Source organism: Branchiostoma belcheri, unplaced genomic scaffold (assembly GCF_001625305.1).
Source record: "Branchiostoma belcheri isolate BF01 breed outbred unplaced genomic scaffold, Haploidv18h27 scaffold47, whole genome shotgun sequence".
NCBI lineage: Eukaryota > Metazoa > Chordata > Leptocardii > Amphioxiformes > Branchiostomatidae > Branchiostoma > Branchiostoma belcheri.
In genome coordinates, this window is record NW_017804098.1 from 1,072,870 (window position 1) to 1,100,345 (window position 27,476).

At 38.6% G+C, this 27,476-nt stretch overlaps 1 protein-coding gene across 1 annotated transcript; it reads left to right on the forward strand.

Moving 5' to 3' along the window:
* Positions 1-5: 5 nt before the first annotated feature.
* On the forward strand, positions 6-25,595 carry LOC109479113 (polypeptide N-acetylgalactosaminyltransferase 2-like; the record flags this gene model as incomplete). Its single annotated transcript, XM_019780983.1, has 14 exons — positions 6-16; positions 1,306-1,404; positions 6,864-6,931; positions 7,957-8,022; positions 10,843-10,964; positions 11,200-11,287; positions 12,074-12,161; positions 16,279-16,382; positions 17,481-17,607; positions 17,961-18,053; positions 19,969-20,052; positions 21,663-21,789; positions 22,001-22,120; positions 22,827-25,595. Coding segments are annotated over 14 exons (1,359 nt in total), but the record flags the coding sequence as incomplete, so codon positions are not given.
* Between the last annotated feature and the right edge of the window lie 1,881 nt (positions 25,596-27,476).

Here is a 27,476-nt window from a genome sequence, read left to right on the forward strand (position 1 = left end):
ATACCAGAAACCAGCTGTAAGTATGGACTGTTGACTGGTGGTCTACATTATTAAAGAAAGTTGCAACACTATCTGAGGCTTTGATGAGAATGATGAAGATGGTGCCAAGATGTCTGCTGAATATAGTGCACATTTAAGACCTGTCTTGTGCCTCTCTTGACTATATGCCTCATATTGGCCTATTTATTTACTAGGCAATGAGATGCATGCATACTGAATAGTAGAACCTCTTGCATGACATTTGCACTGTTGCTAAAGCTTGCTGAATTGTAATTGAAGGGACCATTATCATTATCATTACTGTTAGTATTTATTAATCCCCTGACATACAGCCATATTTTAAGGTAACTTGTACCTAAAAGGTATTGTTACCTCACAGATAATTTGATGCCATCTTTATATTGTAGCAAAACCTCAATGCATTTATGGTAATACCGTATCTTGAGAAGTGCTACTTCTGCTGTAATTCATGTATAATTCAGTATGTTGTACATTGGATGTCTCTGTTAACATTGGATGTCTATACGGAGGATAAAGCGATATTTATTTTTTATAGTAATAATCAGCATACAGAGAATGAAGTTATTTCATTAAGGGGGAAATGAGTTGGTTCTAATATATGGTAAAAACATATATTCTACACCTGAAGAATAAGATAATTGTACCAAAATTGAACATCTCTTGGGGCATGTAGAGGTACCAACATCCAACATATCAGCACCATGGACAGGACTATAGATTACGGCTGATTTTTCCTATCGTACTGTGAAATATACTGTTATAATGAAGCCCTGCTGGTTCTAGAGCTCTAAAATGATGCTGTTGTCTGCTAGACAAAGGTTTAGTCATCAGGAACTGCTAAATTGGTCAGTGTGGCCAATCTTGATATAAATGGGTCCCCCAGTACCCTGTTCCTTACTCGATAATGGACTGATACATGGTTTTGCCAATATATAGCACCAATGTCTGCACTGTGGATGAAGGCCATCAATCATTATTTTCACAGGTCATATGTGCTAAAATTGTGTCATTCCAGGTTTTGAGCTATATACTTGAGGAAGAAACAGCAGTTTCTGTGTAACATATAGAAACTGAAACCTCAGGTGTACATTGATTTACAAGGACATGAAAGTCCTTGTAAAGGAAGCAAGCAATGATATCCACCAAAAGTGCTACATTCCTATATACAAATATAGGTAGATCGGTGCTGGCTGATGAATTTGATAACTTCATAAATTAAGCATTTGCTTTATTTTTGCTTGATGTAAAAAAAAGTTAGTAACCTCTCTTGTTGCTCCTTAACAGATGTAAAACTCATGCATGGAAGGAGGATCTGCTGCCCACCAGTGTCATCATCACATTCCACAATGAGGCCCGCTCCACCTTATTACGTACAATCACCAGGTAAGAACACACAGTCACCTGGGAGCCATCTGGTAACACCTATAACTGTAGTAATGTGAAGGTAAGGGCTATTACGGGATTGTCACATATAGGGTCAAACAGGATGTCATCTCAAGCAAAGGGCCATTTATGCGGAACGATTGCAAGCTTACTTTTAATCCAGCCATTCTTGATTTTGTCAGATGTAGCTCTCTAATGGACATGATTGACATTTTCATCAGAGGAATGTAATCACTGCACGCAAGTGATTAGTAAGCTGACTTGCCATTTTATGATTAATAGTTAATCAATATATATATGATTCATTTGCATTCATGGACATTAGGATTAGAGGAGAATGTTTGGGACATGAGGTGCATTAGTTGCATGAATACATCAATGTTCCCAAAGAACAACATGCTTTCCAAAGATGTGTACATCCTATTGTTGATTGGAGACCTTTACTGCATCAGTAATTGTTATTGCATTGTCTTTGAATTCCTGCTTTATGATAAAGTTATGAATAGATGTTTATTCTCCTGCTACTTGTAACTGGGAATGAAAAAAAAAAGAATCATTGTCATATCATTAGGTAATTAAATAATCTATTCATGAGGACACTAGTAAAAAGGCACAATTGAATGAAGACTTTCATAGATCATCATATTATGTTGATGCCTTTCTCAAAATATGGTCTTAGATATTAAGTAGATACTTGAGGTATATACCCTAACCACTGGAAAGTTCTGGAAATAAAGCTATCCTGGCAATGTGCTGATGGAGATGCCCCTGTGAATGTACAATCTCGTTTATGACCCACTGGGGCTTTGGTAAAAGTGCAAAGTTAGTGATTTATCTCTGTACCTCCTTGTTTAGTTTACCCTAGCTGTAAATATGGATTTTCAGGTTCCCTCCCTGCATGCTGCAAATGTCACGGTTATGAGAAATATCGCTGGGCACTCCTCAAGGGAGTTGGGAGCAAGATGTATGGTGGTGTATTAGAGCAGGGCCAGAGTGATGGGGCGAGCAAGATTTGTTGTGACCCATCAGAAACGCACCCCCTGAATCAGCACCCCACCATATGTTGAAGTTAGTAGAGCTTCAAATAATAGTAAATCACTGATAGCTTCTACGACTAGGCAGTTTCACCCCTTAGTCTTGCACATTTTTCTTCCGCACATAATGATTCCATCCTATTGTCTACCATATTCCTTGTAGCTCTGCTTGAGTGGAACCAGTGAGGAAATGTAGCACTATGAACTCCTAATAATTAACATATCTTTATAATGCTTTAAACTCTCAGTTCACTGATATAATGCATATATTAAGTAAATATTGTAGTTAAAGGCAATCTAAATTTTATAGATTACTGTGTCGAAATTTTGCATTTATTAGGCATAACATCCACCTGCTTTGATGCTGTCTAAGATGCATGTACTTTATACTTCTTTTATGGTCCAACTCTATGGCTGTATTCAGAATTTATAGGGACTCCTTTTCTATGGAGCTATAAAGTAAAGTAAAATAGACAGAAGTTCCTTATACATCAAGTTACGGAAGGCTTGTGCTTTTATCAATCTCCATTATGGCCTCCTTTACCAGCTGGTTTCTCTGCCAAATTATCTGCCATTCAATGTCTAAACTATGAACATGTAGTACTTCAATGTAGAGGCCAAGGTGAAGTACATATATTGTAATAGGGAAAGGTAAGTTTGAGAAATGCTTGGATCAGTTCCAAGCCATTGTTCATGGTGATTGATTGACTGAAGCAAATCATAGCTAGCTGGCCACACCAGTTTTATTACTTGGCTCAAGGATAACATTTGAGTTATCCCACTGGCTCAGCAGCCCAGTGCGCCAAGAAAGCTTGTTGTCATATGTGAATGATTGTCAGTGTTTCCATGCTATCTACTGTGAGGCATACTTTTTAATGAGTAGCATTCCAACTTCCCATGAAATTTATACAGATTTGAATTCTGCATGGCATCTGGCAATGAGTTTGTTATGTTAACTAAAACCAAAACCACTTTGTATGTTTAAGTTAAATACAAGTGATTATGCTATATGTACTCAAATCATGTTACGTGTTTTCTTCTCAAAACACTTTGAATTTTGTTAACCATTTTTAAATAAAACATGTCAGGCTTCGTCTTGTTTCCCAAGGAGACCTGAGGACATTGAAGTGTCTTGAATATTCCTTAATGCATGATAGCAAAATTGTGATCAGCAGAGTCTTGTTACAGGTAGTTGTCTGACCTGAATGCTGATGAAGAAGTCTGCATGGAATGTGTAATTTACAATGCCGCTGACGGATGGGAAAGAGATCCAAGATGACCCTAAGGTTCCAGCTGATCATTTAGTGTAATCAGAGGTGTAAAAGGGATCAATTTCTAAGCTATGAATACTTGCTTTGAGCCAGGAGGGATATTGTAGTATTACTTAACTGATGGTTTAATTGCAACCTCAGTTAAGACAAAGATCAGGTCAGTAAATTATAATATTTCAATGTCACTGTGAACCACTGAAGGTGAACCCCATGAATACCATTGCTCAAATCCATATTCTTCCATGGCACATACATGTAGGTAGGTCATGTAGTTAAAAGGCCACACACTGTTAAGGTTAATTTGCTTCCAAATATAAGCTAACTTTTGCCAGGTGAGTTCAAGTGTTACAAAAATTCAAATCTGAAACTGTTCGTCTGTACTTGAGGAAACCATAAAAGAAGATTCTAATAGCAGTAATATTGCTCCCTTTGTAGTCCTGTTGTAAATTGATTTTCAATGCCACTATAAAACAGTTGTAATCTCTTTTGTTATTCAAGGAGGGTTTTATTTCCTTCTATATTGTAATTTGATAGAAAACATAACATGTGTTTCAGATTCTATGCCATGTCCTTGTTCCCATCATGTGTTGCATGCACAGTAATACAAACTGTAACTTGAAGATGACTTCAAATGAAACTGCCAAGGTCCATTTTATGTGCATTTGAGAGAAGGTCTAGAAGAGTGGGTACAAAAGCGAACCAATTATTGGACAAAAGTACTTATTGATTGATTTGACTATTCAATATAAGCAACATAATAGGAAAACTGCAGAAGACTATAGCATAAATGCTGCATTATGCACTTTTAATGATGCTTTTTGGAAGGGAATTAATTTGCCTATTCTAAGAAATAAATTGTATTCTTTTGAAACATTCTCAGATAAACGAATCTGATGAAATTTCAACAAATGCAGCAACTGATTTTGTGTGAGTAGTTGTATCAGCATTCTACAGTCACAATTTTGGGGCGATTTTGAAACAGAAACACTATATTGCATGTCTTGAGTCCTGTTAGTACTGTCAAAGTTGTCACATTAGCACAGTGAAGATATCATAACTATGGGTCGCTTGTAGGAGATATTGTGTCATGAGGGAAATAAAGTTGTCAGCCCTCCTTAATTCACAGACAGATATTGGAATATAGTGGTCTGGCACTTTGGAAATGAAATGTTGGACTGTATAGATGTCAAATCAACACTGGTTCATCAAACCCACTCTCAGCTTCATTACATTCCAAACCTGTCATCTGAGAAACTTCTGTCTTGTTTGGAATGATTTCTAGCTCTCATTACAGAGATCTGAATTACAAAGTTGCCCAATCAGGGCAACCTGTATGCCCTGTGCTATGATTCATAACCTTCAATTTTACTGAGGAATCGCCCTTCTTATAATATAGAATGATCCAGAATCTTGTCTGGAGGTAAATGTAATACCCGTAACCCTTTCAATCCAGCTGCTAGTCAGTAATACCGTTGGGCAGAAAGAGGATGACATGGACGTACAAGTGTAGTATAGCTGGTTTAACAAATATGGGATACTTGAAAGAAGGTGCTTTCATTGTCACTAGCCACTTTACAATTATCAACTATCACTCCAAGTAAGTAAGTCACCAAACTCTTTTACATGTACCATTTTCATATTAGGTATGCAAGTGCATGTACATGGAAAAACTAACATTCGTGGTACATGTATCTGAGGGTGCACCCAGGAGGCCTCTTAAAAGCCACTTTAAATTCTGTGTAGGTAGCCTGCTGCTATAAATAGTTACTGTAATGTTCTACACCAGCAAGTATGAGTACCAGAACTCAGGCCAGGCCCAGTCTTGTCACTCAGTAATCTGCATTTTGCACTGATCTGATATGCAGCAATCTGGATTACAGTTAGATAAAACATATTTCATACCAAGGAACACATCAAAGACATATCTATCTATGATATCTATCTTCAAAACATTACCCCAATGTTACAATTTTTAGTTTGAAAGTTTTTTCCATCCAAGGGGAACAGGAGATCATAGTGTTTTTGAACAGGATAACTTCACAGTATGCAAGCCTAAAGCTAAACTCCTGAGGATATACATTTAAAGTCTTAGTTCTTTGCTACAGCCTAAAGAAGTTGAAGACAGTGTTTCCATCTCCAGCATGTGATGTGAGCATGACGGATAGTGTGTGCTTCTGGCATGAGTACTCTCACATCCTCTTGAAATCAGCTCTGACTGCCACGGGGCTTCTTATCAAGGATTCCCTTTGAAGAATTGGTCCATAAAACCCAGTGCATAGGTCTTCCTGTATCCATCTGCAGGAGCTGGTATTGGATCATATGTCATCTCCAAGCAAGCCTGTCACATGGCAAAACTAGTACTTGAGTTTTGAGAATAATCAGTATAGCAGAATCAATGTTAGATAAAGCAGACTAGTCCTGATACAAAGATGAAGCATCAAGATATACAATGTCATATATAACTTCATTTGACATGTGTAGATCCAAAATCTTCTTGTGTACAATGTCATATACATAGCACTTGTCATGCTGGTTTGAACCATCAGATTTATCGGCATGACAGTGACATATCTGAAGAATTATCTTGTTTACTGATATCTCAGCCTAAGATCTAACAAATAAGACAGAGAAGTAAAAGATGCTGCAGCTTTCATTCCATGTACTTTGAAAATTATTATTCACCATACATGTTTTTGGCTCACAATTCAGCAGTGACTATAGTCAAGCTTTCTGAGAAGTTAGTAATGTTGTTGAGTTAAATACATTTGTACTGTAGCTTGCATGTCTATTGTTGTATTTTTCTATTAAAAAACATCATAGTTACTACTTCAACACTATTTTTGCAACTCTGTCATTCTGCAAACCCATTTGCTTGTGTGAAGTGTAAAGAAGATACATGGTTTTCTGGCCTCCAATTTCTACCCTATCATATAGCAAATGGGGCCAGATATGACTTGCTGATCTTGGATCCAATTCCAGGGCAGATATTGCCTGATGGGCAGGCTGATTGTGCCTCTCATGGCTACGGGCAATTCTTCACCTGTGATTGAGCTTTTTATTACAGGCTTTGCACTGCTGAGAAATAGATGATGTCCTCACTGAGATTGACATGTTATCATAAGGATCATTAATCAGAGGACATACTTTCTTCCAGTGTGTTGCTAAGAAGTCCTCCCAACCTGATCCAGGAGATTATACTGGTGGATGACTACAGTGATAAACGTGAGTATGAGACACGTATACTTGTCAGATACACATATATCACACCACATTTGTTACATGTATGTATGTAATGAACAATACATTTTTTCACCAATGTTTAATGTTTATAGCTGCAGTTTTTTTTTCACTTTGAAGTGGTGTCAAGTTCTGTGCGCCAGAGTTATGAGTATATGTACATGTACTTGCAAGGCGTACATGTAATTTGCCTTTCAGTGGATTACCTGCTGGCACCTGTAATTTTTTAATATAATCCAGAAACATGAAACTTTGCAGAACTGGCGACCAACTTTTTGCTCAATGCATACATATGTGAGTGAGTGAGTGAGTGAGTGAGTGAGTGAGTGAGTGAGTGAGTGAGTGAGTGAGTGAGTGAGTGAGTGAGTGAGTGAGTGAGTGAGTGAGTGAGTGATATACATGTATAGAGTCATTGATTGAATCCAAAGAGGGACCTATTGCCAGTCCCCTGTGCAATTGTGTCTCCAAAATCTAAATTACAATGGACATGCATTATAATCAGTCTAACAATACTCTGCCCTTGTGATGGTAGAAGTTCTTACATGAATGCCACCATGTGAATTTCATTTTATTATAATAAGATGTTCTTATTACGTATGGATTATTATCAATTAAAAAAAATCTTTCAGCAAATTGAAGACTACAATATTCCATTATCAAAGCACTGAAAGATAATGTTGACCATCATAATTCTGTTTTTGAATAACAACCCAGTGCTGTCTGGATTTTTATGTTCCTTTATCTTCATGGAATAAAGCAGGTCATAGAATGTCCATATAAAGTACTTTTTAACTTTACATGCGTATGCATTTGCCCTGATTATGTTCCAATTTGGTCCTTTTGTCTTCATAAATGCAGTGATAGATATTCATGAAATCCACATTTGACTCAATTTTAGCTTCCAGGGTGTCAGACAAGGTTACCTGTGGATTAAATTGAAAAGTGGCTCAAATCACGGAGGAGATCCCTCTGCTGTCAGATGTATTGATCTCACATTTCCTTTGACACAGCCGATGATGGACTGGAGCTGGCACAGATTCAGAAGGTCAAAATCCTGCGGAATGAGAGAAGAGAAGGTAGGATTAAGGGAACCCATAATAATTTGTTATATACAGTCCTTAGTTCTTTCTCCTCTTCTTTTTCTTTGTCTCTTTTGTTCCATCAATCCACTTACACACAGTACACCTAAAGCAGTGGTAGAAATACCTCACCTTTAACAATTAACCAATTGAAAGATGGTGGCTAATTTTGGTCAACATTTTCTACTGGTACTAAAGGCATTTTTAGCCAAGTCTCAAGCCTTTCCAATTTAGTTGCCAATGGCCATTTAACAAGATGCTGCTCTGGTTTACAAATGTTGACTTAAGGCCACAGCAAGTAATTTTTATGGATGACATCAGCGCGCGCATTAATTTTCTCCTGATTTTGGAAAAAAAAAGAAATTTTGTTGCCTTTTGACAGTGGTCAACATGCCGAAAATGGGCAAATATGTCTGTTGCCATGCCGGAGGGTGGATGGCAGATAACTATCAGAAGAGAGGAGACAAGACAAGACTCTGATTTAATGTTTTGTTTCTTACTTTGATGCAGTGATATGTAATGTTGGCTGTGTATATGTGATGTTCCCAATGAATCAAACAATTTGTACAATGATTGAGTCAAAATTTAAAAATGTAGGAACCTTGTTTTTTTTGGCCCGCCTTGGTTTTTTTTCACCCGCTCGCATTAAATTTGGAGTCTGCGGAGGATGTCATCCATAAAACTTACGTGCTGTGGCCTAACAGTCTTTTATTTTGACACGTACATGTAACAAGGATGATTTTAACTTTGTGCCCCTGAAGGAATTGGCAATACAGTTGGATTTGCTTCAAAACTGATGAGGGAAAGGGCCTGATCTACCATTTCCCTACTTACTACTGGCAGGCCTTGTCAGCAGCTAGCTGCTTTGTACATGTACATCCTGTTAGTCCACAGCTGAACACACATCTGTTCACCCTGCTGATGAATGGGATAAAGGCAGTCCCACCTCAAGATGTCCTCCTGAGCCCTTTATAAATGTTTGAGTAAACAGGAGCTACAAAATCTCACAGAGATTATGAGCCTTTGCCTGCACTCTACCCTAGGGCACATTGGGAGACACTTGACTTAACCTTGAAAATTAAGGTCACGGGCCAGGAAGGAAAGTCTTATAAGCAAAAAGGGTTGTAGCTTCCAAAAGGTGATAAGAGGCTAGGTGTTGAATGTCCTTGTGTGGTGGTGGTTCTACTTGTTCTGATTGATTATATACACTTGAGCTTCCCTGGGAGTGCTAGGATATAGGGTGTATGATGCATTACCCACTGTAAATGGCATCATAGCAAAGTGAGATTCGTATTTTTCAAACTTATGAATAAGTTTTACCAATGAGATAGAACTAACCTCAAGTTCGTGCTGTGATTATGTGAGTTTATTGAAGAAAGATGATTTTCAGCGTAATCAGGAGAAATTTGAGCTTGCGAAGTCACTGAAATCAGTAGTCCATAAGCTGTCTTTTTTGACATGATGTGTGGCAAATGTTTAATTTTTATCTTGAAATATGTGATAATAATGAAGCACCTGGTGATATAATTTTTTTCTCTGGATCATTTTACCTTTGTTAGAATTGATTGAGGTGTAGCTGCAGACATCATTACTGAAAGAAACATTTTTTTCAAAAATCTGGCATTTTTGACCACAATTACCTTTATTCAAGACATAAAAATAAGAAAGATGATTTTCCATAGTTGATGCTCTTTCATGTAAATGTATGTATGTATATATATATATATATATATATATATATATATACATATATACATACATACATACATACATGCAAACTTTTGTAGACCTTTAGACTCTATGCATACATGTAATTCATCCAATGGCATTCCATTTTTAAACCCATGACCAAGTTTCCAAATGACTGTTTTTCAGCCATGCCCTCCTTTCTCTGACACAGTTAAAAGGAGTGTCAAACTAGAAAGGCGGACATTTGCTTGGGAGCAAATACAGCATATTTCAGTCCATCTCCCTCCCACGCAAAAGTGGACTTTTCCAAACTTACCCCAGTGCAAAACTGGCAAAGGTTCTCAAATAAATGAATTAAATAGTAGCTATATGAGAACAATGATGCAAGAACAAGTACTTTGAATCTCGTAAGCTTTACTAATCTTATTACAGGTATGCAAATACTAACAATGATGAGATTTGATACATTTTGAACGTCTTAGGCACATAAATTGAATGTGTGGGTCATTACGCACGACTTAGGTGCAATGTGACCTCAGGTAACCCACAATGGAACACGTGTTCCATGGATGGAACGGGCCATTCTTTGGATAGAACATGGAACGGGTACAGCACTTTTGGCCCTTTTTTTGCTGAAAATAGCCATTAAAGTCCCCCAAATGAGTCATGTGGAAGTGGTGTATGCCAAATACGTGACTGCTATTCTGTAGACACATGTTCAAGGTACCCTTATACCGAATTTCAGATCATTTGGTTGTAATACCAGGGCTCAGGATCCAAAAATCCATTTTTAGTCGAAAAATGCCCCAAAAAACCTTCATAAAAATTTTTCAAAGGCATTTATCAAAAAAATGAAAAAAAAATGCATCTGGGTATTGGGTGAGTGAGTGAGTGAGTGAGTGAGTGAGTGAGTGAGTATTGGCCCACTCTACCTCCATGCCAAATTTTGGGTCATTTGGCTGAATGATGGCGGAGTTGAATCCCTCAGAGCGAGTGGCAGGAGGAGAAGAAGAAGGAGAAACATGAGGGAACACAATATATTTCATCCATACCATGGTATGGACTGAAATATAATCAATTGATATGGATTTTTAATGTTGCTGACCACTATGGTTGTTATTGTACCAGGCCTGATGCGCTCCAGAGTAAAAGGTGCGGATGCTGCCACAGCCCCCATCCTGACCTTCCTGGACAGTCACTGTGAGTGCAACCAACACTGGCTGGAACCCATGCTGGAGAGGGTCATGGAGGTCAGACGTTAAATTATCTGAAGCTACCTAGAAGCCAACATCTGCAGATGTAGCATTGTTGATATATAGCACACTGTCAATTAAAAATGCCATTATAGAAGATTTTTAGTGGACTTGTCATCCACTGCCTTCAGAGAAGAAGTCAACTCAACAAAATTTATTTTATTTTAAAAGAGATGTATGACTTGGAGATAGGAATCTGTGGGTTTTGATCCAGTGACCTGTTGTGTTACAGGACCGCACCAGGGTTGTATGTCCCATTATCGATGTCATCAACATGGACAACTTCCAGTATGTAGGAGCATCAGCTGACCTCCGAGGAGGTATCGAACTCCATCTTATGGAATCTCTTTGACAGGGTTCAGCATTTAGTCTTTCACAAGACAATCATACTTTTATTTAAAAACTATTACATATATGTAGTGAATGTTTTCTCGCAAAATGTTTTTGCATGTAAGTGCTAAATTTGAAAGGGCGTTCATTTGTAGTTAGCTTCCCAGTGTATTTTATTGTGATTTCTGATGTTTTATGTAACAGCCAGGTCACAATATTGATAGTATTAATATATATAAAATATTTTTGGTTTGCAGTACTTTGTACCATGACTAGAACTTTTAGAAATTCAATCTCAGCAAACCTTTTTTTGTCAATTTTATCCGCCAGCTTGCAAATTATTAAGCCTATTCCTTTACCATCTTCAAGTTCTAATCCATTTCGCTGGGAAAACTGATGAGCCATAATGAAGGGCTGAATGAAAATTGATGACGTTGGAGCAAAAATCAATACCCCAATCACTAAGTAACCAGTCGTAGCCATCTCACTATGAATTAGGTCAGGTTCAGCATTATAGAACAAAATGTTATTTTGTAATGACAAAGTTATTAAAAAAGCATAACATGTGACACATTTGGTACCGGATAGAACTAAAAACTTATGCATGCCTCCCTGGAGGTCTATTCCTAGGAGTCATGACTGTGATTGATAATGATTTTTTTTTCATACAGAATCTCCTATAGGAGATGGTCTGTACAAGGCATCTGCCAGTACATGCATGGCTTTCCTTCACATTATCAAACAGTGTGTCATGCATATTACTGATTTTGTTACAGGCTTTGACTGGAACTTGGTCTTTAAATGGGATTATATGACAGCCAATCAAAGGAATGCTCGGAGGTCAGATCCGATTGCACCAATCAGGTAAGCTTATTCCAGAGGGTTCCAAAAAATTCTATAGTAGTATGGCTATATTGTTGTTATTCATGGAGAAACTTCAACTTGTATCATTCCTTCCACAGTAGAAAATGAGAAGTATTTTATGAAAGCAACATTAGCTTCTGTGATAGATGATTAATTTGATATTCTCGATTAATTCTCGAGAGTATCGTGGCTTTGAATGTAATATTTGCTCTTCATTTATGTTCTGACTGCTTCCTGTAAATAGTACCATCAAATATTTTCATTTAGGTTCATAAAGAAAGTGACCTTTTCCATTGTAGCTAACCTTCCATATGAAAAATCAACATATTGGGGGTTGTACTTGGCAATAAAAATTCTATACCCATTTATAATGCATCTCAATGTTCTGTTAATGCTTTAAATCTGCTCACAATATAATGAGCACAATAAAACATATCCACCTTAATTATAGTATAGGGCTAATACTTCATCAAAACTGAACATTTTCCAGAGCTGTGGTTTAATAAGTGGCATACATGTAAGGGTTTCACTTTTGTGATAGTATTTTTAGTATGTACATGCATCACGGCAAGTTAAGACTGTTACAATGTTGTAGACTTCATCAGATGTGGTTCACAATTACAATGTAGGCTGAATTCTGATAGGAATGGTACATAGAGATGATTTCTGTCACTTCTATCAGAGTCTATTTTGGTCCTTTGTATTTACCATGCCTCAGTTGATCTGTGTTTGAATCCTGCATCAGATGCCTTCTAAACAGTGCTCTTTGTATACAATGTATCTGTATGCTGAAAAGGGCCTGATTGCCATGAGCAATGCTCACTTTCTGTTCTAATGGGACCATAACTTGTTAGTCCTGCTTTCAGTGGGAATCACAATCTGCACATTAACTAACCCATCACGTTAATCAAAATAGTCAGGGGCTCTAAATTGTCCTACATTTCTACCTGAATAGCCATGCATCTGTGAAAGTGCAGTAACATCGGGGAAGTGCATTTTTTCTTCTTTTATAAAACCTGCCAAGGAAAACCAGTAAGTCATACATGTACCAGGGTGGTATATAACGTGAACAGCTGAAGTGCCAGCAGGTGATGGGTTTGCTCCGTTGTATGCTGTAAAAGAAAGACAGGGATACTATAATTTAAAAAAAAAACGAATAGAGGAAAATCTCAAGATAGTTGCCTGCAGGAAATCTCATCACACCTCAACATTTGGCACCACCGTCGCTAGTACATATTAATCCACCATTCGTGAGGCAGAACTCGATATTTCCTGGGAATTGATGCAGTTCCACTTGGTGCATGGGACTTATTGTATTAAAGTAAATGTCATGTTTCCAGAGAATTGTTGAGCCTTCATCATATCCATGTCATTCTTACCACCACCACCATGTAATAACCTTACTGATGATGAATCGTAGCCTAGGATCTCTTCCCCAAAGAAGCCAAAAGGTTATAGCACTAGTGTTTATATATGAGAAACTGAACTCTTCTATAGAAGCTGACATTTACTTTGATGGGACACCTGCTGTGAAAGGAGATAACAAGGAAGATGATCATAAGTGGCAATCATGCTCAGGTATTTTCACAGGATTGATGGGGCAACATTCAGCTCAGGGGGTGAGATAACAGCAAAAAAACTTCAGCAGCTAGCAGACATTCATCTACTTGACAGGACTAAAGGGACTGGGTATAATGGAACCACATCAGTCAGGGGTACAAGCTCCAGCAGATAGCAGACATTCCCTACTCGCCAGGGCTGTCGGGACTGAGTAGAAAGGAAATACATCAGTCAGAGGTTCTTGCAGGGGGGTACTTTGGTCCATAAGTGCTGGACAGGTATATCTCCCAAATTTCTTTTGGGGGACATAACAGCTTACCTGTCCTCGGTCCATGAATGGCCTCATATCTGGAGTCTGTAGGAGAGTACAACTTACCACATTCAATATGATAGAATTCATAAAAGGTCAAAAGGGCTGGAAGTATATTGAAAGCTGTTTGTTACAGCCACTCAAGAGATTGATGAAGGCCACCTTCATCAGAAGGCACTCTTTTAGTTAGAGGAAGCTGGTATAGGTCCCCTGATCCAAGCACTCCCTTTATGACAATGCCTCTCACAACACAACATAAGCAATTTTATTCACGTTCAAGGACCTAACCAAGGACACTGGTAAAATTCATAAAAGTAATGGAACTCGCTGGTGAATTCCTTCTGAAGTAACAAAGCAACATGTGCAGTGTTGCCATATGCACTCTTATTGTAATGGATCAGTTGCAGGCATAGCTCATGGAGTTTGACCTTTTGGAAAGTGTTTTGTGTGAAGTTCGAACAAATCCCCCTGGCACTGCTGTTTTTACATGACATTGTATGTCCTCGTGCCTTTCTAGTCTTTTTTGGTCATTATGATTATTGATGAGATGCCATAGCATTTGGTTGCTGAAGGAACGTTTACTTGTGTCCTTTTCTGAACTGACCACTGGTTGTGCTCAATGTGGAGTATGGGGAATATGCTGCATGTTATTCTAGATGAGATTCTTGTCAATTCAGTGACATCTTCATCCATGGCACTTAGTGATCCATGTTAGGACATGATGTCTTCAAGGATGTCATTGTCTGTACTCAGCCAAAAGTAAGTATTCCTGACAATAACTTAAATAAGGAATCACTCTACTCCTTATCATGTTACAGACTTTCCATGGTTAATAAACACCCTGTGGTTAAGTTTTTTTTAGTTCATCAATTTTTACTTTATAATTATATTTCCAGAATGTTCCTAAAGCATCTAATGGTTGTTAGGCATGGATGATGGAGCTGAGTCATAGCATTGATGTGTTGAATGACCATCATATAGCTCAGCATGCTGTGTAATGCAGCTGAATTGGTACCTGTCCAACATCAAGTTAGCTCACGTATAACATGGGGTGTGACAGATGAAAGGAATTCTCTGGACCAGACATGGAATTGAGGGAATCTGTGAGCTGTACTTGTGAATGGTAGGCTCAAGACCATAAAGCAGAAAAATGTTCTGTAGGGTATGGTTGCTATGGCAGCGATCCATGTCCTGCAGGATGAATGTGTAGGTTTTATTGCTTTCCTTTACAGTGTGTGTGATAAGAAAAGCCATTATCACCTTTTGTGATTGCCCATGCTGGTGTACATCTGTATGGCAGGTAGACATGGCCATATGCAGTGCATGAGTATGAAGGGATGATGGGTTTTCACATTAAGTGGAATGGTGATGTGAATCAAACTCAGCCTTGAGAAGAAATCCTGTCATTTCATGTAGATTCCCAGAAGTTATTAGAAAATAAAGGTAAAATGCCCGCCAGCTGCATCTTATTCTGTCCATGTAAGTCTTGTAATTGCAAGGAAATGGAGTACATATACAGCCTGATGAAAAGGATTATGGTATACAGCCCTATGAAATGGAATGTACAATGGTCAATAAGGCTATTTCCTTATTGGCCATGCCTTGGTCCAGGCAGGTCTCAACTCATTTGTCAGGCCACAGCTCTGAGAATCTATGTGCTGATTGGCCCTGGCTACTGATAAATGGATGCCAGGCATTCAGCCGTGTCATAAAGACAAATTGAAATCAGATAGCTGTCTGGGCAAATGCACTTGGAGTACAATGGGAGAAAGTGAAGTACATTGTCCACAGTGACAGTGATGGGTAGAACAAGGCAAGTAAAGTCTAGTTCATGCCCATCTTCTCAATAATTACAACAGTATCAGTATGTAGAGGTAGGTAAAAGTGCCACTACTGCCACACCAGGTGCCTGGGATTTTCTCCTCAGCAGTACCCACCTTTAACTCGATACTTGTAACATACAACATTGGGTCTGGTTGCCTTTTTCACATAACTTACTACAATGTATAAAGTTTCTTTTGAAATCACTTCTTATATTAGATATTTTTCAGCAATGTTTGAAATATATTTTGATGACTTTCCTCAACTGCTTTGTCCCCAAGAGGCAGGGGCAGATTGTATTACAGTTGTTAATAGACTGAAGCTCCTGCTTCTGTCATGAAGTACAATCTCTTCATCCTTACAGTAGACCTTTTCCTTGTGATCTTATTATGAAACCACTCACTTCAACTTCCTGTCTTGTTTCAGAACACCCATGATAGCTGGAGGCCTGTTCATGATTGACAAATCGTGGTTTGATGAGCTTGGAAAATACGATATGATGATGGATGTGTGGGGAGGCGAGAACCTTGGTAGGTTTTGTCAAAGTCTGGTAAGAATCATACTTCATGCTAGGAAAGAAATCCACACATAGATGAGGTCCTTGTACTAAACACTACCCAGACACACATTTTTGCTGAATGTAGTCCACAAAAACACCAACATATTCTGGTGCCTAGAACACTGCATATGTATACACCATCGACATTTGCAAACATACCCCTGGTGATTGTACCATCCCAGTACAGGCCTGTCCCTAGTGCTGAATACATTCCATTGTATCCACATAGGCCTGTCCCTGGTGCTGAATATCTGCATACAAACTTACCCCAAGTGATAACACCATCCACATTTACAAATGTACCCCTGGTGACTATACCATCCCAATATGAACCTGTCTCTGGTGATAAATACATTCGATATTAGACCTTTCCCAGGTGCTGAACACCATCTGCATCCATTGATAAAACGATCCACATCTACACACCATCCACATTTAAGATGTATCACCATCAAAATGAAGACCTGTCCCAGGTGCTGAACACCATCTGCATACAAATCTACCCCTGGTGATAACACCATCCACTTTTACAAGTGTACCCCTGGTGATAGCACCATCCCATCTGTCCTTGGTGTTGAATACATTCCATTCATCCACATCGACCAATTCACCAATACAATAACACAGACTGGTGCAGACCACCATCCACAGACGTATGTGTTACTGAACCTGAACATCATCTTCATACTGACCAGTGTATGTATCATGAGATATCAAAACCGCAAGTTCTGCTGCAGTACCATGACAAGCCACCAGGGGGCCAATGTTTGGAACTATCTTTCCTTTAAACAGAGAGAGAGGGGGGGAGAAAGACCTGTTCGTGGTGCTAATCATATATTAAGGCATTCAGGCTATTTCAAAGTGTACTCCATTATTGAGAAAATTCTAAGGGTGCTGCAGTGTGCTCCTGTGTATGCCTTTCCTGCACAAGATGTAATGTACAGGTATCTCAATAGGGGGCACTGCTAACAGTCCCTAAGCTATTGTTGAAAAACAATGTGAATTCAGTTGTTCCCTTTCCTCCAAAACGTTGTATCTAATCCTGCTTATTGTAAAACACCCTTTTCAGAAATTTCCTTCCGTGTGTGGCAGTGTCAAGGCAGTCTAGAAATCATCCCCTGTAGCCGTGTGGGGCACGTGTTCCGCAAACAACACCCCTACACCTTCCCAGGGGGCAGTGGGAATGTCTTTACAAGGTAGGTGTATTCATAATGGGTTTCCTTCGTCAAATTTCACAATTTTTTGGCAATCTTTATGATAATCATGACCGACACGATTAAAAAGTTTGTTCAGACATTTCTTGACCAGATGGCATTGTTTTAATCTCTTTCAAAACAAGATGTGACTTTTTACAAGGTATTTGCTATAACAACATTACTAAATGGTCTGTACCAAGTTCCTATATTTTTAGACTACTGCATGATACACTGAATACTTAAAGGCAACTAAAATCCTGAAGAAGCCTATAGAATCTATTCATGACTCAACTTGATATATAAGTATCCCCATTTGTATGTCAGTCTTATCCCAAAGTTTCCTGTTTAAACAGGAACACCCGGCGAGCAGCAGAGGTGTGGATGGATGAGTACAAGGAGTACTATTATGCAGCTGTACCCTCAGCAAGAAATGTTCCCTTTGGAAAGTAAGAATACTTTTGCTGACTGACCTTAATAATGGTTTTGTAGTGCATTGGCACTGTTTGGAAGAGCCACCTAGCAGTAAGTAGCAGCATTGCATGGAAAAAGAAAAGGGAGGCACATACAAAACATTCTCTATCCTTTATAAAGGCATATAAACAATTATGTCCGGTCCAACACCTTTTCAGTGCTGTATGTAAAGATAGTGTTTAAGTCAGTGCCCTGATATAGTTGTTCTGTTACTAACAAATTATGTTGAGTTTACATGTGTATGTGTATGTGCATTTGTTTACTGGTACTTGTATTTTGCCATGGCCCCATCTTGATAAAGCAAACTATTAGGTATACTCAACAAATCTTCTTTCCATGGATTTTGTCTGTATGGAAGGAAAGTCTGCTTTCAGTTTGTTCTTTCCACCTGAGCTCAGTTCATTTTGCTGAAGGTTATACAAACACAGCTAAAGTTGTTATCTTTCTCAATAATATTATCCCATACAGTAACGTTGGCAGGTATTTGTTCCACTAGGTTTTTCTTCATGGCTTCATAAACAGGCACCAAGGTGTCTGTACCCAAGGACATCTTCTTTACAGTGATTCATATGCTTAGGAAGCTCTGCAAATTAGAAGAACTCACACATAAGTATGCATGCCTGCCCTGGAAATATGTTATTCAGCCATGACAATATGAATTTTTAGTGCAGGTTGCACACCAGTAGGCAAGAAGAATTGTGACTTGCATGTCAATCCCTACATATACATGTAAGGATGTACATGTTTAGAATCTGCAAACACAAAATAGATATTCTCTTTATTTAAATTTGAAAGGTCACTATGTTGTTATCTGTGCTGAGAGCAGTGGAGACAATTCTAATTTTATCATGCAATCTCATTTTGGATAGTAAATGTTTATTGATGAGTTTTGATGAGATTTTCAAATTTTTATCTAAAAAGATGTGTTACATCTGAGTTCTGCCATAGTTGACCCTGTTGAAAGATGATGTTGTCACAGTGGAGATAATTTGGGAGAATAATCATGGGTTCAGAACCTGTCTGCTTGGGCTCTCCTTGACTGAATGATCACACAGTGATGACCAGCCCTTTGGATTGTAATGTATTAACTTGCTACCAGTACCGATAAATCATTCCTTCATTCAGATGCCTAGAACGTTTTGCTAAATGACCTGTTTCTTTTTTGTAGTAAGAAAGTTAGTGATAACCCTTGGATAACCACTGTCACAGATGACTGGGGAGCCTCTGGCAAGAAGATGTTATCAGGATGATGGATAGGTTTTCCATCGTAGAGTATTCCCTGCCTTGTCTTTCAATCTGTAGTTTTGCTTGTTAGAGACAATCAGATCAGCGCCTTGAGGCTTTAACACGGTAGCACTGCAGGTTTAACCCAGCCCACGGGTTCTTGTACTTTGTAGATTAGAACACGCAAAAGGCTGCCTAACTGCATCATCTGTCTTTCTAATGTCTTCATCAAAGTCATCTGTCATTGCCGAAACCCCGAATGTAATACAGGCAGCAGCCAAAAATTTTGTTTGGGCTTGCTTGTCCCTCATCCCAGTCAAATACTGTCAAGGACAAGTTTTCGATTTGGTGGACTTACTGAGTTAAGGAATAATCTACATATCTTTAAGTTGCTTGGCTTGAAAATGAACAATGTCCTTGGCATGTGCGTCATGATTGTTTACAAGAAAACAGCAAAAGCTATTCCTATTGCACAACAGGGACAACATCATCCTAACAGATATGCTAGATACATTTCCTCCTTTTCATGTATTCATTGAACATCTTGTCCTTTTGCCTTGTTATAGCTTATCTTAAAGAGGGATCTTGAACATACATTGTACCTTGCAAATACCTGTTAATCTTTCAGAAAATCTCACCCTTTTAACTTGCATATCTCTTCAACAGCATCCAGAGCAGGCTGGAACTGCGTAAGAAGTTAAGCTGCAAGCCATTTGCTTGGTACCTTGAGCATGTGTACCCAGAACTCAGGTGAGTCCATTTATCTTCAGGATCTTTAAACTGTAGCTTAGAATTCTGATTGTCTTGGGGTTCTACATTGACTCCATGACTGGTTAGGAGTGCAGTGAGTACCTGGTAGTAATTGCACACAGAGATAACTGAACATTATCATGACCAGCAGTGAAGAAAATTTTGCACTTTACGTACCAAATTACAAAATGTACATTCAGTCAAAGAGAACCGTGTTGGACTGTGAGGAAAGTGATGGAATTCATTTGATAGAATGAAATTAACCATAAATTACCATTCTCTGCAAAAGAAGTCTAAGAGCCTGTTTGAACTCAACACTTTCACTATTTCTAGAGGCAAAAGAGATACTTTCCATGATTAATTTGATCGCATGAGTTTCCATCAGTTCAGTATAGAAAGTTTGAAATGATCCCTGATCTATACTGGAAGGAGTTGGGATTTGAAGCTTCATATAGCTGAGACGTATAGTCTTTACATCACATTTATCACTGCTCCAGCATAATTGAAGTCTCCACTTCGTCAAAAATGTGAGTCTTTCATAAAAGGCCAGATTCTGTATTTTCTGGCAGATGCCAAAAAAACTGACCTGCTGTCAGGTCCATTGGGCTGTGAGCCTTGCTGATTTCCTGAGAGGAAATTAGTCTAGCTGTCTTCAGTGTGTCAACATCGCTATTTGAAAAAGGCATAAAATGTTGTCTTTGCTTTCTCACATGCCAACTTATAAATGCAGAAATACACTAGTAAGAGTAAATAAGCATGTGCATTCATAAAGACAAGGAGCTGTAAAAAGCTTGAACTATTTATCATCACAATTAATGAACATGTACAAAGTTTAACATATTCCCATGTCTGATCAGATGTTCTTCACACAAAATTGTCAGTATACAGTGATGATAGATTCTGTGTGCATCCTTGTGTGTAAGATGACAGAGTTGTGGTGTGTATTTGGCATGTTTTACATGGATATCTGCCTGTTTGAGTGATTGTGGGAGGGGATTTCAGGCAGAGGAAGACAGGCGTGAGATGGGTGCACAGATTCTGGGTGATCCTATATCTACACCCACGCACCAGTCAGACTAGCAAAGTGAGAAATGAATCTAACCAGGGAGATAACACCTTCAAGCCTGTGACTGGGTTCTTAAGTTGTACTGGAACTCATGAAGAACTCATGAAGAGCTTTTAAACTTCTCTTACAGAAGCTCTGACGAGTTCTCCCTTGTTCCTTTACCCATCATTAATTACAGTATACCCATCATTAATGACACTATAGTAGGGGTTATCCAGTTAGAGTATGGATGTGTTCAAATCTGACCCAAACTACTGATAAATTGGTAGAGAATAGTATTGAATCTGTCAGTACCTGAGATGAAAATGGCTTAACTAGCATTGCTCTTAATGTAATTAGACCCTCAAAAATCAGTCTGGTCTCATTGTGTAACAGTAAATCAAAGCTAAAGAAAGAAAGGCATTAATTATATTTACCTTCTTGAAAGCTATATTTCAGGTAACTGCTTACACAGACACTGCAAAAGTGGTGGTACATGTATATACATGTACATGTGGGTAGGAACATAAGGACATTTCATTGATAAGCCTGCAATATTTTACAGGATCCCAGACAAGAAGGATGTGGCATTTGGGGCCCTGCAGCAGGGAACTCTGTGCATGGACACACTGGGCCATTTTGCTGATGGTACCGTGGGTGTGTATGAATGCCACGGGAGTGGTGGAAACCAGGTGTGACAAGAATTTCATCCATTCTGATGTCAGATATCAGGGAACCTAAGGGAGGGGATGCATTCAACAAGAAATTTTGCAACTTTTCAATTTGATTTTATCTTGGAGCTTGTGGATAAAATTTTTCACCTTCTATAGGATTCGTCTTCCCCAGAAGCAGGTGTTATTTTCTAGCATGAATTCTACAGTATTTTATATTTGTTCTGTACAGGAATGGGCCCTAACAAAAGACAAGTCTATCCGCCATTCAGACCTGTGTCTGACTGTGGTAAACCAGAATCCAGGAGAGCTACTGAAACTACATGGCTGTCAGGAAAAGAATACCAAACAGGTAACATATGTTCAGTGGGAAGGGATTTCAGCATACATGTAGCCTTTACCACAGCTATTTTGACCATCAGTCCACAGTCAGAACATTTTTGCCATAGTTACTTTGCCATTTATATAATGTGTGTTTGATACCTCAAGATTACAAGAAGTCACAATGTGGAAACGGGAACTTTATTGGGACATCTCAGGGGAACTACAATGGCGGACGGGGTCATGTGATGACCCGTGACATAGTCCCTATTGGACTCAACCAACTAGTACCTAGAATATAAGGGTTCTTTTCCCTGTGTATTTGAGTTGTTTGAAAGTTAGTTTCTTTGACAACACTTTGGGTGCTGATCTTACTGATAGGATACTTACAACAACATATATCTCTTTGCCTTCCTTGTGTAGCAAACATATTCAGCATGCAGTAAAAGAGGCAATTGTTGAAGGGCTAGCAACCCCTCCTGGTATGCTGAAGGAACTTTGCTGCCCTGAGTGTGTCACTAGGCACAAAAGGGATCAAACAAACAAAAGTAGTTAAACTGCCACTACATATCAGGCATTGGTCATGGACAGGGCTTGAGAGAACTTGAGACTGTTGCAGCTTAACTACTTCATAGAGCCTTCCCTAAACAGGTGAGATGGGACTTGCCATGGAAAATGCCATTATACTTCCATCAGCTCGTGTCATTAATCCAGATAATGTGTTGACATTCCCACAGAAATGGGAGAAGCTGGATAACAACCGACTGCAGTTCATGGGCAGCAGTCTGTGCATCGACAGCAAGGTACACAAGGAGAAGGGCCTTACTCTGGAAACCTGTGACTCTGGCTCCCTCACTCAAGTCTGGAAATTCACCCTCAACAACCTGAAACACCACTAGCACAACGGTACCATGGATTGGAACTGCACTGTCATGTATCTACTGTAAATGCCATATCGTGTGGAGCAGCAAGTGATGTTATAGTCACATACCACATAGCTTATATATCTGCAGTAAGAGGTTGTTTAATAAGACGATAATTGTAGTATACAAGTTAATGTTTCAGTTTCTGAAGCATGATCCAAAGCCCATCTGTGTTTACTATAGCTACTCAAGACATAAAATTCCAAGTGTGACCATGGATTAAAAATCATTTCTAGCTCCATGGTGTGACGTCTAGCAATATTCCAGAACTGATAAATGGAATTAAGCTGCAGTGATTTGGGAAAGCAACCACAGAAGGCAGGAAATGTATACATTATATAGAGTTATAGAGTGGTGCATAGTAGGACAAGGTCAAATGAAGATATCTAAAGACTAAAATTTTCAACACTGTTGCCGGGACAAGTTCTAAGTTCTAGAACTTGTAGTCAAGCTTAGGAGTGTTTGAAGTATCTCAGTATCGTAAAGTATGCTACATACAAGTGGCAAGAAGCATTGTGGGCTAATAGAATAAGTAACTTAGAATGCTTACTTTTAGAGTTGAGAGGGTGATTGAAAAAAATCTACAATTCACTTGAATGAATTTGCTGCATTTCCACCATTTGCTGAGGCCAGAAGTATATAATGGCCAAAAATATCATATCACCTGATTTTTATCTTCTCAAGTTTATGAAGAATTCAAGGGGGAAGTCAAAGAATGTAAAGAACTTTATTCTTGAGGATTAGATTAGATTTGCAGGATTTAATTGCCCTCTGTGTCCTGTGTATACATCCAGCTTAATGCCATCATGTAACTTATGCATGGTTATGGACAGAGCCAGTTAGCAATAGGCCAACTAGAGCAGCCATTAAGAGTGTGAAATTTTAACGTTTGAAAAATTTGATAGGCAGGTGACTATTACTTATTCCATGTCACCAATATGGGCTATTCCATTTAAAAAGGGTGAATCCTCTCCCTATGAAATGGAAGTGTGTACAAACTCCATTCTTTTGCTGAGAAAGGTTTTAAAAGGAAATTATGTATAGGATAACAATGAAGAATGGAATGTTGAAGATTGACAGGTTTGTAAAAATTAAGATAAGGGAGCTACCATACATTTTCTAAAAATCTATGTCATGCTTTTTACTTGGAATAGTTCAATTCTTGATGAGACATCAGCTTTTAAATGATCTAAATGTTGTGTACTTTCTTTGACTTAATCTCACTTAAGCAGAGCTGTAAAATGTATTTTTGTTTTATATATGCAAATTTTAGAAAATTTGCAGATCCTTCCATGGAGAGACTTGGTGAATTAGAACAGGTGAACAAGCAATATAAGTGTAATTTTTAAAGGGTAACAGAGGACATTAAGATTGTAGTAAATATGAATGTCTGTGTCTTGTGTATGTACATGTATTTCTAGATGTCTCATTTTTACCAATGCCATGTACCAATCTGATAGCTGATTTGTTTTAAAGGAATGCTACATGTAAGCAACATAAGGAATAACAGCTTCCCATGCAGGTGTGACAGTTTGTTCTAAAGTGATGGTCTGTAATATTGCACTCATATTTAACTGGTGCTCTAACCAACTTTAGCTCTACATTGTCATGTAGACTCCCTTACATGTATGTCATGAAAATGTCAATGTATAAGAGGCTGACTTGACTTTCTAGTCTCTAAAGTTTTTTGGGACACTTCTTTTGGAACAAATGTGATCAGATTGGCTTGGTATGCTGTATGATATGTACACATCAAAGTACTCCGTGCCTGGTGCTGATACTGTCATCATAACTTCATATAGAACTTCAAGCTAGAAAAAAAGGCTGATTCAAGAACAATTATGTATACATAGTACCACTGCAGACATTAAGTACATTTTTGTACATGCTGTGACAAGTTGCATCAGGAATATAAAACAACAACACAGGATATATTGCATAAGTGAGCAGTTTCCAATACTACTTTATGTGACTTTATGGAAGAGGGAAAAGATTACTATGATTTACACAGTTAAATCAAAGACATTGTGTCCAGTCTGAGTGTAAATTATTAAGTTATGTTCAAGTATCACTTTGATAACATAACTAGTACTTAATATCTGTGGTTGTAGTTCTCTGCAGCAGTGTGTTTAGATAAATGTCAAACTTGCAATGAACCCCATCCTTTAAAAGAGTATCCCTGGCTCTAAGAAAGTTCATGTGAAACCCTGTTGTAACATGATCTGCATTTTACTTCAGATTTCATTTGGTTTAGTCCCAGGCAGATTCAGGTCAATAATCATGTCCATGAATCTAATATACAGTATTTAAGCAACTTTATCAGACAATGTCTGTGTTTGACACAGCACATATATAATAGGATGTAGCAATAGTTGGGACAAGATCATACATTGGCATGACTTACAGGATAGCAGCATTGAAATGTCCACATATAGGTTTTAGATTCATATGAAATGATTCGCTGCTGTATTTATGTGTAAATACTGAACCCCATTTGGAGCTAGCATTTGTAACAGGATCCAGTTCAATGTGCAATCCCTTTCTGTATGATTGTATGAAATGCTTATTAAAATATCTCCTGAAGGTGGTGTTGTTGGCTTCCTCAATGTGTTGGTGTGGTGTAAGTGTATCCTGCATTGTTACTGGTAGTGGTGACTTTTAAGTTCATAGTCTCATGCTATATACATATAGCACCGGATGTGTAAAGATATACTAAGTGAAAATGGTTTGTGCTGTGGGTTTTAACTAATATGTCATTCTTGTTATCAACCAATGAGGTCTTCTACCACATGTTTATCTGGAATGGGAATGTGGTATTTGTGGCAGGGTAGATTATATCTCTGATACTAGTAATACATCATAGTATTTATGACATTAACTTAGAGCTTAACAAATCGTGCACTTTGCCCTTCTTTTAACTCGGGCTAGCAAATCTTACTTACTGGTACAAATGATAAACACAATGTCTTGGCTTCTTAAGCCCCGGGAGATGTCTGTAAACTGAGACAAAGTATCTTTGGTACTATGTTGTAGTTTGCGTCCATTTTCACAGCATTTCTTCTTCATGTTCCCCCTTTCAGAGATGAGGCCAGTATTTCACACACCGGTTCTGGAATATTTAAGATAGTGCACCTGAAATATTGCATGGTACAACATAGATTTTATTAAGCGTACACTTTCTGTCATCCAAATCAACGTAATGCAAGTTGCGGGTATGGTAACAAAGTCCTCTGTGAAACCTGCAATATGTCCAATATTTTATGAGTCTTTCCGAGTATGATGTAACAAATGTCAGACTTCCCACTTCGATCACTGAGCCGGAATTTTCCACAAAGGCCGTGGTGACTGCTTACCCCGCTCTTTACAGCTCAGTTACTACACCATGGATGGAAATAGTCTTTTTACATTAAGGATGCGACGGAGAAGACGGACGACTTATTAAGACCACAGCCCGTCACCTGCAAGTCTCTGAGGATTGAAACGTTACAATTATCAGCAAAATTCTTTCTTTTGGATGTTATCAGTTGATGGGTAGACTGCCAGAAAGTAGGAAGACAGACACTGATAGTGATGATATGGCTACCTGCCAGATGACCTTTAGGTGGAAGTCGTGCTCGTGCTCTTAAAAGTCATGACACAGCAAAATCTGAGGAGACGTCGTTCCAAGTTCCACAAATTGGAAGACTCTAAGAGATATGACTTCGGGGAACTGTTGAATCCTAGCGTTAAATGGACTGATCTGAACAGGGACTACAATTCGCCCAGAGATGACAACCGTTTTAGTTTTTGACGTTCTCAAAGACTCGATTCTGAAAGGTTATTACTCCGTGAAGGCGGTCAATGACCTCCAACGGAGTATTGCAATTAGTTGTCTCCATACGTTCGCAGCTGTAACGCACCATTCTTTGCTGAGATGATGCACTTTTTTTTTAAACCGAAGTAGTTTTATAGACCATGTAATATTTCAGAAAACATCTTGATGGACTTGTGGAACACGTTACATGTGTCTTTATCTCGTTGGCTTTCGCGGGTGTGCGATAATAGGATTTTCTCCAAGCAGATTTTTGGGTTATGTGTTGTTTTAACGTCCATTGTCTAGCGCCATGATGACTGACAAATGTTCACTCTCCACATCATTTTACTCTGCGCTTATGGATCACTATATGGGAAGATTACAGAGACGGTACCAATCTGGATGTGGACATCATATGGCTGGTCGTGAGAGAAAATAAGACAGACAACTTTGTCATCATTTCGCCCAAGTGAACATAGTCTGTACGACACTTCGGGCTACACGGAAGTTATCTTGGGTTACTCAACATATGGTAACAAAATGTGAAAATGCCTCTTGAGAATATGCTTTACTTCCCGCCAGCGAATCGGAGACGTTCCTAACTAGACGTTGGGGGCCGCTCATTAAAACAAGGGAATTCGAAGGGCAGTCAGTTTTGTGTCAAGAACGAG